Here is a 14,671-nt window from a genome sequence, read left to right on the forward strand (position 1 = left end):
CGTGTTGTGGGTGATGAGAGGCTGGAGGTGGGAGCTGGTGAGGGGGTTAGCAGAGGCTGGCTGTGGTGGGTGGGGGTGGTGTGTGCGGGCGGGCCCCGTGCTGCGGGTGATGACAGGCTGGAGGTGGGAGCTGGGGAGGGGGGTTAGCGGAGGCAGGGAGTATTGGTGAGGGTGGTCCCCGTGTTGCGGGTGATGAGAGGGTGGGGATGGGATTTGGAGAGGGGGGTTAGCGGAGGCTGCCTTTGGTGGGTCGGGTGGGGGGTGCGGGTGGCTCCCGTGCTGCGGGTGATGACATGTTGGAGGTGGAAGCTGGGGAGGGGGGTTAGCGGAGGCTGGATGAGGTGGGTTGGGGTTGTGGGGTGCGGCCGGCCCCCGTGCGGTGGGTCATGAGAGGCTAGAGGTGGGAGCTGGGGAGGGGGGTAAGCGGAGGCTGGATGTGGTGGGTGGATCTGGGGGGTGCGTTCAGCCCCCGTGCTGCGGGTGATGACAGGCTGGAGGTGGAAGCTGGGGAGGGTGGTTAGTGGAGGCTGGATGTGGTGGGTCGGGGTGGGGGATGCGTGTGAGAGGTGGGAGCTGTGGAGGGGGGTCAGTGGAGGGTGGATGTTGGGTGTGGGGGCTGCTCCCGTACTGGGGGTGATGACAGGCTGCAGGTGGGAGCTGAAGAGGGGGTTTAGGGGAGGCTGGCTGTGTTGGTAGCGGGGTGGGGGGTGCGGGGTGCTCCCGTGCTGCGGGTGATGAGAAGCTGCAGGTGGGAGGTGGGTAGGGGGGTTAGTGGAGTGTGGCTGTGGTGGGTTGAGGTGCGGGTGGCTCGCGTGCTGCGGGTGATGAGAGGCAGGAGGAGGTAGCTGGGGAGGGGGGTTAGTGTAGGCTTGATGTGGTCGGTCGGGGTAGGGGGAGCGTGTGAGAGTTGGCAGCTGGGGAGGGGGGTTATTGGAGGCTACATGTTGGGGGTCGGGGTGGGGGTTGCGGCCTGCTTCCGTGCTGCGTGTGATGAGAAGCTGCGGGTGGGAGCTGGGGAGGGGGGTTAGTGGAGTGTGGTTGTGGTGTGTTGGGGTTGGGAGTGCATTGGGTTCCCGTGGTGCGCCCGCTGAGCGACTGGAGGAGGTTGCTGGGGAGGGAGGGTGGCGGAGGCAGGCAGCGGTGGTAGTTGCGGCTGTCTTTTGGTTCACGTCCTCCGGCTTCATGTGAGAGGTGGGGACGGGGGTGAGTGGATGCTGGCTGTGTTGGGTCGGGGTGGGGTGTGCGGATGGCTCCGGTGCTGCGGCCGATGAGAAGCTGCAGGTGGGAGCTGGGGAGGGGGGTTAGCGGAGTGTGGCTGTGGTGGGTTAGGGTGCGGGGTGCGAATAGCAGGTGTCATTAGGGGTGTGAGTGGGTGTTTGTGGTGGGGAAAGCAAGGGAGGGGTGTGTGGTACCATGCTCACTGGGGTGTCCGTCCAGTGCTGGTTCCCTGTGATGATGGTGGCTGGATTGTGTGGCTGTCCATCTAGGCACTGGTCAGAAGCAGGTGGCTCCGCCCCGGCCAGCACTGTTAGTCCACCCAGCGTTACGGCCAGGCACAGAGTCACAGATGTAGGCAAATATATAGGAGATAATATTCAGACTCTTTCATGTTACATAAGAAAGCTGGATTTTATGCTACTGAGTGCTGCTGTTAATTTCTCCTTTTTGTGAATAAAGTAATGTCTCTTTATTCTAAAGTTCTAAGAAACACAGTGCTAGGTTTTTGGAGGAGCAGAGAGGAACCATATTTAACTATTACATAATCCAAAGTTTAAAAAATGGACCAGATTGGACCTCTGTCATCTCAGAGGGGACAGAGGATTTTGGAGGATATTTATCAAACCTTCTAAAGAGGACCAGTGGAGATGTTGCCCATGACAAACGGACTCTAGCTATTGTTTTATAGAATGTGCTATAACTAGATAAATGATAGGTGTCACGTTCCGGAGATCTAAACAGAGATTCTTTCCTCTGCAGTGTCTGTCCCAGCTGACGCTGAGGTCCACTCATGCTGTTGCTGCATATCGCTCCCCACAGCATCCTGTCAATTCCATGCTGGAGTTCCCTCCAGATTCAGTGTAAGGGCGCAGCCACGTTGGATGTGATCACCTGACCACTCTCAGCCAGTCAGCTGGCCTGAACATCCAATGGCTCTCCTATAAAGGGAGCTTCCTGGACACCCTCAAGCTGACAGTGCAGCTTTGCTTCTCCTGAAGTCACAGCTCTGTGCATTGCTACTTGATGCTTTGCATTCTTCTGGTTCCAGTCCGTTTACTTTGTATCCAGTTCCAGTCTGGTTGCCACATAGACTCTGCTCTAGTACATCTCCGGTTCCAGTCTGGTTACCTATACGATTTCAGTCCGACTGCCTATACGGTTCCAGTCTGATCACTTATCTGGTCCCAGTTGTCTCTCACTCCAGTACTGTTGCCAAGCCGGTTTCAGATACAGTTGTCTCTGACTCCTGTCTGGATGCCAAGCCAGTTCCAGTTCCAGTTCCAGTAGTTTCTGACTCCAGTCCAATTGCCAAGCCAGTTCCAGTTGTCTTTGACTCCAGTCCGGTTGCCAAGCCAGTTCTAGTACAGATTCTTCAAACCTTTCCAGTACAATAAAGTTATTTTCTCATTACTACTCCTGATCACGCCTTCAGGCTAGTTACCATTAGAACACCTACGTTTGCTGGGACTTCCAGTTAATCATTGGTCCTAGCTTCTCCTCCTAGTTATCACTGCTCCATACGCAAGTGTTGGATCGGACAACAACCCAGCTTCCTCTATACCTCTACCAAGCCTGCTCCAGCCTATCCCAGCCAATAGGTAGAATCTGATTGGTAGTTTGGGCATCTCCTCTTTGGAAGGTTTGATAAAAGATTGGCACATGGAAAAGTAGTGAGAGACATTCGTTCCTCTTTGGCACCTCCTCTGCATGAAACCAATTTTATCCATCTATTTTCAGTGATGTTGATGCATATAAAGGCTTTTCACTTGGTCTTTGACAGCAATCCTGTAATTATTATCATAATACCACTGCTTTGCATTTACTATTGTGTCACTTTTGTGCTTTGTTTTTTGCAGCAATCTGTTGACCATTGTCCATGACCGGTTTCACCAGGAATCACAATGGGTGATGTCTTGTGGGTGCTTTTCATGCTGGTGATTTTACAGTGAAAGCATTTGTAGAACTCAAATTGCTCCATGTTGACACACTGGGGTAAATTTACTAAGATGGGAGTTCTATTTAAGATGGGATGTTGCCCATAGGAACCAATCAGATTCTACTTCTCATTTATCTAGCACCTTCTAGAAGATAATACCTGGAATCTGATTGGTTGCTATGGGCAACATCCCATCTTAAATAGAACTCCCATCTTAGTAAATTTACCCCACTGATGTGAATGGGGAACCCTAGTCCCATAGGAGTCCTCACGCTCTGAGTACATTGCATGCACTGCTTTCTGAGCAAAAGCTCCATATGACTGGGGAGGATCGTTCCCAAATCACTTTAATTTGCCAGCATGGAGCAATTAGAGCTGGCACTTTCTAGGTGGACCATAGGGAAAAGCAGCAATGGGACATTACCACAAAGAAGAAATGCATTATGGGACTGTAGACTATTTAGTATGAGATGCATTCTGATACTTACAAAAGCAGATTATTAATTACTGCTTTATTACTGGTGTAAATGTAATATATTTCTTGTATTCAGAGGAAGCACAAAGAGTCGTTCAGACAGAAGATCCCTGCAATTGTGAAAGTCTGGTCGCTTTCCAAAGCAAAGTCAACACTTACATTGAGTCACTGACTACGAAACATATCCTTTCTGGAAGTAAGGGCCCTAAGTGCTGGGTTTGAAATTGGTACAGTGACCCTATCTTATGCTTTGGTTTAATATACTGTGTTATATTGGCAATTATAAAATGCCATTTTCACCAGTATTACCAGGTTCGTTGCCCTTGCTCTTGGCTCCAAGTGTCTCCAAGTCCCACACCTCTACTTGTTTTTTGACTGTGGGGGAGATGTATCAAACCTTCTAAGGAGGACAACTGGAGGTGTTGTCCAAACCAACCAATCAGCTTACAGTTGCTATTTGTCTAGTACAGTCTATAAAATAATAGGTTGCTGATTGGTTGCTGTGAGCAACGTCTCCATCTGTTTTCTACATCTTCCCCTGTATGTTGCTTATTGCTTCCTGGTCGGCGCACTGTCAGCTGATGACTGGTGGGGTTACCTGGGGAGCTGCAGCCTATGTGTTTCTCTCAGTGAAGCATTATGTTAGATTATTGCAGTGGGATATCCAGCAAATGCTGGCCTCTGTACTCCATGTGAGTCAAGGCCAGCTTCTAATGGCAGAAGAGGTCCAGAGGGGACGCACGTGATTCCGGCGAGATAGTCATTAGATTTAAAGCGCAGTTAGTATAAAGGCAATACCAACAACTATAAATAGCGCAGTAAGACCCTTAATATAACAGAAGGTATTTACATACCCTCCAACATGACTCATTCCATTAGGTACAAAATGCTCTGTTCCTGGACTTACTTGCCAGTGGCAGTTACAGAGGTGGGGCTGCAGTACAGTCCAAAGTTCAACTAGGGAAGCCACACCAACTGCCACCCCAAACACTGCCAAACATCATCTGCCAGGACTCAATGGCAGTTGGTGTGACCTCCCCTATTTGAATTTTGGACTGTGCTGCAGCCCCACCTCTGTAACTGCCACTGGCAAAGAAGTTCAGGAACATTTCTCCGGCAGGGTCCACAGGTTATCCACAGGATAACACTGGGATATGATGACGCGACAGCGGATTTGCACCATTTGTTGGAGGGTATGTATTTACTAGAGATGAGTAACATTGGGGCAAAAATGCACAAATCAAGCACCGTTGAGGAACAGCCCTTTTTGCAGTGCTTCAAATTTGCAGTCATACAATCAAATCGATTTTTTTTCACTGCTCCGTAGAATACTATTCCACACAGTGGGAGCAAATGTTACATGCGACCATTTGATATGCTAATCCAATAAAATGCAAATATAACATTTTAGATTTTATTTTGCAAACACCACTAATAAACATATGGGTAGCCTTCCCCTTCCCAAACAGAGTAGTAAGCATATTTGATTTTTATATAATTAGTATTCCGTACAAAGTTATCTTTAAATCACAGTTATAGTACTAGGGCCCTCATTCCGAGTTGATCGGTCGCAAGGCGAATTTAGCAGAGTTACACACGCTAAGCCGCCGCCTACTGGGAGTGAATCTTAGCTTCTTAAAATTGCGACCGATGTATTCGCAATATTGCGATTACTAACTACTTAGCAGTTTCAGAGTAGCTTCAGACTTACTCTGCCTGTGCGATCAGTTCAGTGCTTGTCGTTCCTGGTTGACGTCACAAACACACCCAGCGTTCGCCCAGGCACTCCCACCGTTTCTCCGGCCACTCCTGCGTTTTTTCCGGAAACGGTAGCGTTTTCAGCCACACGCCCCTGAAACGCCGTGTTTCCGCCCAGTAACACCCATTTCCTGTCAATCACATTACGATCGCCGTAGCGATGAAAAAGCCGTGAGTAAAATTACTTTCTACATAGCAAAGTTACTTGGCGCAGTCGCAGTGCGAACATTGCGCATGCGTACTAAGCGGATTTTCATTGCGATGCGATGAAAAATACCGAGCGAACAACTCGGAATGAGGGCCTATATCTTTATTTGTGTGACACATTAGACAAATCAGACAAGGTTTGTAACTGACATTGCCACCAGCTCATAACTTGCCCCATGGATTTATAATGTGCGAGTCCAGTTCCCTCAACAGGAGCATCTATAACTTTTCCCTGGACGCTATTCGTGTCAACACATCCACAACATGCCCTTACTGTACTGTGCCCGTGTCTATGTGCCACCTCAACAGGATGGACCTGTACCTGTCCAGAGCTAAAAAGCGAGCAACGAATATAGTAAAGGACCAGCTACACCCCGGCCACAGCATGTTTAACTTGATTCCTCCAGGCAGGTATTACAGGGCCGTCCCCGCCGGGTCCACCAGAAGCCTCAAAAGTTTATTTCCCCAAGCGGTCCGCCTGCTTAACTCCGGAAGATTGACTGACTAGACGTACATGTAACTAACTTGTGTCCCTATGTTATACCTATCTGCCTGACTTTACTCCCCCCCCCCCACCTGCTTATCTGTTACCTACTTGGCTGTTGTATAGCAGACCGAAGACAAATTCCTAGTATACGCAAGTATACATGACCAATAAAGCTGATTCTGATGATTTTGATGTAGTTATGATCCTTGCGGTCAGGATCCCGGTGGTAGCATACCGATGCCAGTATCCTGGCCGCCAGAATGCCGGCAGGGGGCACAGGACTATTCCCATGACACCCATAGAGTGGGAATAAAACCTGTGGGGAACGCAGTAAGCCACCGAGCCCGCAAGGGTCTTCGTTGCACTCGGCCCCCTGTATTCTGGAGGCCGGGATCCCAGGGTCGGTATGCTGACCGTCGGGATCCCGACCACCGGTCACCCCTGTACCCAACCCCGTGCAGCATTTAACAGCCAAAATGCAGAATGATAGAGATATTTTGCTGAACGGTTTTGGAGACTTCTCCCAACTCCAGTATTCACATTCCCATAGCTAGTTTCTAACAACCAGTGTTATGTAGGATTACTGTAAATTGCATCCTGAGAGAGATGTTGTAAAATATGCAATCTATTCTAAGAAAAGGCAATCCAGACTCTTTCAAAATCTCTCAATTTAATATATATATGAGCCATGTTTGTTGTTTTTACCATTGTTATATGTGGCATCGGTATACAGTCAGGATACCGGCATTCGGAATACCGACACCGGAATACAGACACTGCTAGGAATGCCGACCCCGGTATCCTGACATGGATTGCAATTCCAGCGCTGGAACGGAGGACTGGCAGCCTTGCACAGAGGTAAGCCATGGGGGGAGGGAGGTTAGTTTAGGCTGCAGTGATGGGGGTTAGGTTCAGGCTGCGGGAAAGGAGGATTCAGGTTAGGAACGTTAGGGATTAGGTGTAACATAGTTACATACCAGATGTCGCAATCATGTGCGTCGGGTTGCCCCTGTCGGTATTTTGACTGCCGGCATCACAAGCGCCAGGATCCCAAGGTATCACCCTATGGGCCTGATTCAGATCTGGGGCTATTTGTAATAGAGTTGTTCGGCCGGCAACCCACACGCCCGGCGAACTTGGGCGCTATTACATCTGGCCCATGGATGCAAACCTGATTTTTTTAGATTGGAAACCACAGGATATTTCAATGCTTGATTGCAAAATCCATACAAGCTGGGCACATTTACTTGTGGTTCCTGTTGGTGACTGTTGTATGTTATGTATATTTTTAATGTAATACAATATATAAAATATTTGTATGTTATATAGCTATTTTTCCTTAACCACAATGCACTAGATGAGCTGACTAAAGCATTACAAGTCTACGAAAGAAGAAGAAACTGAGAACACCCCAGAAGACATTCTGCTGGCCAGGGAATGACCTAAGCTTTGTGCATTGCTGTACTGCATACTGCTGTATTACTATCACTGATGTTGTTGGCTCAGATCCTGTAAAATACATGCGGATAGGATGATATGGATAGAGTGCTACAGTAAATACCCTTTATTTTATTTATGCCCCTGTCAGTTTGCATTTGAATCAACATTATTAAATAAATATTTCCATTTTGAATTTTTATTGGATATTAAAGAAAAATGATGGTGGCCAGTTTATGTACTGAACCGACAGTCATTTAATCAAGTACCTCGCTCCTCATGCCTCAATGATGTCAGTAGTTAACATTCTCATATATATTCTTTGAGATCACAAAATGGCTGCCTCTATTGTATGTGGTAAAAGTTTACTGATCACATGAAATAAATCACCCCTTTCATTATATGAAACATTGCAGGGTTTTTCCTGAAATACTTCTGGGTTTGGCAGTAAATGAGCGGCTTCTTGGGAGAATGGGACCAGCGCAGCTCCCAAATTTCAGTTATGTAAGAATTGTTCTCAACAGTTTGCAGCCAGTTGAGATGATGAAAGGGTTTCAGTTGACCTTCACAGAGTGCATGAGACAAAGGGCAGGGGTGTTGCCCCTGTTTTCATAGACGTGATGGGTCCATGGTCTGGACTTAGGTGTCCGGATCTAATGGCCAGCCTGAGTCAGCTTCAGCTTATGCAGGCTGGACGGTGCCTAAAGCTATCGGGAATCGCGACCGATAGTCACGATAGTGATCTGAGGCTGTGTCCTCAGGCGCAGCTCTGGGATCATCTCTAATGGTATGCTAACAGGAGGCGCCTATCTCCTACAGATGCCTCCTACTGCATTAGAACTTTAATGACACAGAATTGCACAGCTGCTTCCTTGCCGCTGCACAATTCCTTACAAACAGGAATCAAGTCCAAAGTCTCTTTCTAGCTTCTATTCATAGTTAGACAATAATTATTTACGTAGCAATATTCAGAATCTGGGTTCAGTATGATTTGGCGATGGACGGGATGCCGGCTGTCAGTGTACCGACCCTCACCTTTTCCCTACCCTAACCCTCCCTTGTGGGTGCCTAACCCTAACCCTCCTCGCTTGGTGCCTAACCCTAACCCTCCTTTCCCTGCTGCCTAAACCTAACCCTCTTCGCTTGATGCCTAACCCTAACCACCCCTTCTAAGTGCTTAAACCTAACCCTCCCTTTCCGAATCCTAACCCTAACTTTCCCGTCCCTGCTCTCTAACCATAACCCCTCTTCTAATGCCTAAACCTAACCCCCCCCCCCCCCCCCCCCACCGCTCTGCAGGATGCCAGCGCTTCCCACTGTGAGGACGATTGGTAAAATGTGACATCGGCATCCCGAGCGGAATCGATATGTAAATGCCGACATTGCGTCCTCCCTCGGGATCCCGGCATCGGTATACTGACCGCAGGTATCCCATTAGTTGGGAAGCTAACTGCTTTCCCAGAATCCTTGATGAAATAAATTTTTTCAGATGTTGTAATTACAGCTTCATTTATTTTAAACACAAACTAGCTAATAATACAGCAAACGCCATCTTTCAACAGATAGTTCAAAGAAATAAAAATATGTTAAATTATGTTTGTTAGAAATAGTTTTAGAAATATTCCCAACCAGGAGCTACTCCTTAAAAGAAATTCATTGGTTTGAAAATGTGAGACTGTAACATTCTTGAGCAGCGCGTTTCACAGGCGTAATTGCCTACTTCATCAGAAGTGTAATTGTTGAATATTCAAATTGGGACAATCCCATTATGTTTATTCTGCCTCAAATCACACTCTGTTACTTTGTGGCAGTTTGCCTTGTGCTTTGAGCTGTAAGAACACGAGGGGATTGCCCATTTATAGTATTCAAACTTTACACTTCTGATGAAGTGAGCAGGTACGCATGTGAAACGCGCCTCAACTGTGTTACAGTTTCTCACATTTTCAAACCAATGAATTTCATTTAAGGAGTAATTCCCGCATAGTTAAGTTTCTGAATCTATTTCTAACAAGTTGTTTTGAATTTCTGTGTGCTATCTTGGAATATGGTGCTTGCTGTCTCATCAGCTGATTTGTGTTCAAAATAAAGTTTTAGGTCTCTATTTATGAAGCAGTGAAAAGTGTGGAGAAGTGAGCCAGTGGAGAAGTTGCCCATGGCAACCAATCAGCATTGAAGTAACATTTAGAATTTGCATACTATACAATTGTACGGAGCAGCTGATTGGTTGCCATGGGCATCCTCTCCACAGGCTCACTTCTCCACTCTTATCACTGCTTCATGAATAGACCCCTTAATTATAACAACTTAGTTTATTTCATAAAGAATTGTGAGATATCGGTACAGAAATAAGTTTTATCTCACCATGAATAGGAGTCAGAGAGAGTCTTCTCTTACACTGTCTGAAATCTAGGCACCCTAGCTGTATTGCACTTTGAAAATAAAAGCGCCCATGTTTTAAAAGCTTTTTGCTTACACACAGAGCAGGAAGCCATTTTGTGATTGAACCAAATATTAGGATTTGTCAGGCTAAGACCTGAAGAAGATAATAATGATATCTCTAAGGCACAAATTGTCTCAGGCCGATCCTCAGTGAAATCACAAGTTGAATTTCTGTAAATATTGATTCAGCAAATAAAAGCTGTTATAGAAACCTAGAGTACTTCTACTAATCTTTATACTCACAGTTTTACAGCAGGAAAATTATGCTTTCAATGTAATGATTTCCAGTGGTAAAGATGGCTCTATATGGTTACCGATACACGAGCTTAAAGATGTTAGGGGTCTATTTACTAAACCTTGGAGGGAGATAAAGTGGACGGAGATAAAGTACCAGCCAATCAGCTCCTAACTGTAATTTTTCAAACACAACTTTGTAACATGGCCGCTAGGAGCTGATTGGCTGGTAATTTATCTCCGTCCACTTCATCTCTCTCGATGGCTTAGTAAATTGACCCTCTAAGCCCATGTCTTCCGCAACAGCCAATGTATAAATTCTGCAATGTAAGCCACTTGCTCTACAGTATTTTCAAACATGCTCAATGTCTGTAACCCTGTATCATCTTTGTTGTCTTATTATGTAATAATAACTACAAATAAATTACAAAACACAACAGTCAATCTAGCATTATAGCTAATAAAACCATGTAATATAATAGTATAATAAAAGTATATTTAATATGATACAAATATATTCTTCATCTAAAGTTATACACAGGAAACATATCCTGGTATTCTCTACAATTAGCTAAGTGTATCCTACAAAAATGTATATTTGTTAAAGTCCAGTCAGCATAATGTGTGACTAGACAGCTCCCAGTTTTATTTTTTTACCATGGTTAGATTTGCTAAGAAAGGTCAGTTATTCACATGATATATTTAAAATGCCATCCAGTGTGTTTCTGAGTTTTTAAAGGCAATTTCGAACAGGAGTGTTTTCTCCACTTCGGTCAGGCTATGTATGGCCCTACTGAAATCCAAAGTGGTTAATTTAATTATTGTAACTCCTATATAGACTCTGATTTGCGATCACCTTACTTTATGGAACAACTCTTTACAATGAATGTTTGCTATTACTGCATTCCGTATGTATAAACTTTGCACTGAAATTATGTTACATATATACAACCCCTTGACAACTACAGTATGAGGGCAGTAGTTAAAATGACTATTTGAGACCACTAGTAATTCATCTGAAATATCCAATCCAGGCTTTTCACTAAGGGTTTAAAACCAGAAAGTCCATCCAAACAGGAATAAGGGTATATTACACACAGACAGGGCTGTAACAAGGGGTTGGTCAGGATGGCACTTGCCAGGGACACTGGTTGATAGAGGGCAAGTCCTTCACTTTGCCAGGGACGCCCGGCCGGAACCCCTAGGTATGGCCCGGCATACAAATATGTGATTCAAGCACTAGTGCGAAGCATATTTATTGTGTTGTAGGTGAAACAACCCAATGCGGTTCATAAGGTGAAAATTTCACGTTACAAACATATTATATAGTTATAGTAATAATTAAACAATTGTTACAATAAAGCCAACTAAAAGTAGCTCATAATTGCTGAATAGGCATAGGCATTAGCACAACTAAAGGGCATCCTATAAAAGCATCTACAGAAATATAGGGGTGTGATATGCCGACAGTCGAGATGCCGGTGATCACATGACCGGCTGCCACATCCTGACTTTTAGAATGCTGACAGGGGATGGGGTAATTAATTTAGCCTTTCTCTGCCCCCTACCCTAACCCGCCTGGGGTGATGGCTACGGCTAATCACATGGGGGGACGACTACGACTAACCCCCCCTGTAGTACCTAACCCTAACCCCCCCTCCCCCCCGCATGCCCTATCCCTCACCCCAGTGCCGGGATTCTGCGAGGTGGCGAGATTCCAGAGTCAGTCACCTGACCACCGGCATCCAGTGCTCCGGGATGCTGACCGCATCCCAAATATAGAACATAAGCATTCTCCAATCATTCAAATGACTTCTGCTTATCAGGCTCAAGTTTCCAAATGGCTTCATGATAAGGTTCTGCCACATGATGGTCATTAATTCTGATTCAGAAGTGTGAGGCAGTAACAAATAATAGGGGCTAAACAGGCGTTTGGTAGGAAATGCCGGTGTTCGGGATGGCAGCGGTCAGAAGACCAACCATGGCATCCCAATGATTAGGTTCCTGACATGGGCAAGGTAAGTATAGTAACCTTACTCCAGTGGCCCCTAACCCTAACCCTAATACGCCCTACCTGTAGCCTAAACCTAAATGCAGCCTAACTGACCCCTATGTTGCCTAAACCTAACCCCCCACCCGCAGCCTAACCCTAATCCTCCCCCGCAGTACATCCTCCGGGATGTCAGTGATCTGGTGCCCGTCACATGACCGCTGGGATGCTGAATGCATCCCAGTAATCCAACATATCTGTATAATTAGCTTAATTGATTAACACAAAACTAACATTCTGCCCAGTGACCCCGTCCCCACTCCTGGAAGGCAATGATCACCTTTGTAGACAAAGGCCAGAGTTAGGGGCCCAGATACCTTAACATAGGTCCTGACAATCTTTCATCTTCTATAGAGTGTAAGCTTGCGAGCAGGGCCTTCCTACCTCTGTGACTGTTTGTTATTACCCAGTTTTGTTTTATCACTTTTGTTTCCAATTGTAAAGTGCAACAGAATTTGGTGAGCTATATAAGAAACTGTTAATAAATATTAATTCTGGGCACTGCCAATCAGTCCACAGATGAGACACACAATAAATGAATATATCACATCTATAATAATGTACTTATCCATAGTCAGCAATAGGTTGCATCTTACACCTTTGTGAGTAACCATTGGAGAATAAACATGTTCAAAGCTCACAAGTAGAGAGTGTTAATGAAAGGTATCGAGTGCATTACAGGTGTTAGCATTCCTAGGATAGGATTCCTCTGTTAGCAGAGCTCAAATGACCAATTACTGGCTTGAATACAGAAGGGTTAATGATTGCAAGGAGTAAACACTGAACTTTAGCTAAGGTTTTGCTAAACTCACATGAGACGAGTTCATAAACAAGAGTCAACATTCGCTAAAGCAGTGTTTCCCAAAATGAGTGCTGTGGCATCCTAGGGTGCCATAGAACACTTATATAGGTGCAACAGGTTGGCAGCCCAACACCAATCAAATTATTTAAGGTTAATATGATAGGCAAAACCAGTCCTGGTGGCTGCCTATCACTAACAAAAGAATAACTCTGTACACCACCACATAACTGAACCAAATGATGACAGGTAAGCACAATTTACTTCATTTAATATTTTTGACTGAATTTTTCAATAAGAAACTTTTGGCCTATGGGTGCCATGGAAAAAAAACTGATACTGTAAGGCGCCGTGATTCAATAAAGTTTGGGAACTACTAAAGTAAAGCAAACAGGTTGTGAGAACACACACAGAAACTTTAGACTTTACAAGGTCTATTTGTCTCCATCTACTTTATCTCTCTCCAAGGGGGAGATGTATTTAGCAGTGAAAGGACTGGAGAAGTGAACCAGTGGCAGAGCCGGATTTAGACCTCATGGGGCACTAGGCAAGATACCGGTTTGGGGCCCCCTCCAACAATCCATAGCACTATATCATTCCTGGTTGCGAGCGGCATCATAAAAGTACCTTGGTGCATGTGTAGTGCGATCGCAGCACGTGCACAAACTACAAATAATCGCTCAGTTGCAAGAACACCTGCATTGCGCCTCGCTAGCAACTTTTTGCTGTGCTGCGATCAAATAGTCGCCACCTATGGGGGGAGTGTATTTTCGCTTTGCAAGTGTGCGAACGTTTTTGCAGCCGACGGCACAAAAAAGTTTGTTGCAGTTTCTGAGTAGCTCCGGACTTACTCAGCCGCTGCGATCACTTCAGACTTTTTGGTCCCGGAATTGACGTCAGACACCCGCCCTGAAAACGCTTGGACACGCCTGTGTTTTTCCAAACACTCCCAGAAAACGGTCAGTTGACACCCATAAATGCCCTCTTTCTGTCAATCACCTTGCGATCGGCTGTGCGAATGGATTCTTCATTAAATCCATCGCCCAGCACCGATCCTCTTTGTACCCGTACAACGCGCCTGCTCATTGCGATGCATACACATGCGCAGTTTTGCAGAGTTTTAACCTGATCACAGTGCTGCAAAAAGTTGCTAGTGAGTGATCAACTCGGAATGACCCCCAGTGATCCCTATAGTTACATGCATTTTAAATAAGGTTTTCCTGGTAACTTACAGTATACGGAGCCTCTTATAAAACACAATACACAAACAAATCCTGCAAAATATCAGTGTGTTTTCTTCAACAAGTAGATCTTACTAATTTTGGGAATCATTTACATTTGGATGCAAGTCATTTTTATGACACGCCTCTCAGATGTAGCCGTACACGTTCGCGCTGATAGGTGATACTTTCACAATCTCCCTGAAATGCATTTTCAAAAGTAGGCAAGTATGTGCTAATGATGCATCGTAAGAATATCTATATAGGCTTGATTGCCTCTACATTTCTGAGTGGCAGAGCCTGTGTGATTATCCCCTAGCTATCATAAGGCCCAGTCAATGTGCTTGCTCGAAGACTTAAATCTAATTGAAATTATTCTTGCTGACTTTTGGGACCTTGGAAGATGATCAA

General features: G+C 45.6%; 1 protein-coding gene across 1 annotated transcript in view; it reads left to right on the forward strand.

Annotated features, from left to right (window-relative positions):
* Positions 1 to 10,366, forward strand: part of MATN3 (matrilin 3) — a 33,358-nt gene extending 22,992 nt beyond the window's left edge. The window contains exons 5-6 of the mRNA XM_063919231.1: positions 3,706 to 3,825; positions 10,203 to 10,366. Of these exons, the coding sequence (XP_063775301.1) occupies positions 3,706 to 3,825; positions 10,203 to 10,366 (284 nt within the window). The remainder of the gene's footprint in view (positions 1 to 3,705; positions 3,826 to 10,202) is intronic.
* The last annotated feature ends 4,305 nt before the right edge of the window (positions 10,367 to 14,671 follow it).

The sequence above is a fragment of the Pseudophryne corroboree genome, chromosome 4 (assembly GCF_028390025.1).
Source record: "Pseudophryne corroboree isolate aPseCor3 chromosome 4, aPseCor3.hap2, whole genome shotgun sequence".
Classification (NCBI taxonomy): domain Eukaryota; kingdom Metazoa; phylum Chordata; class Amphibia; order Anura; family Myobatrachidae; genus Pseudophryne; species Pseudophryne corroboree.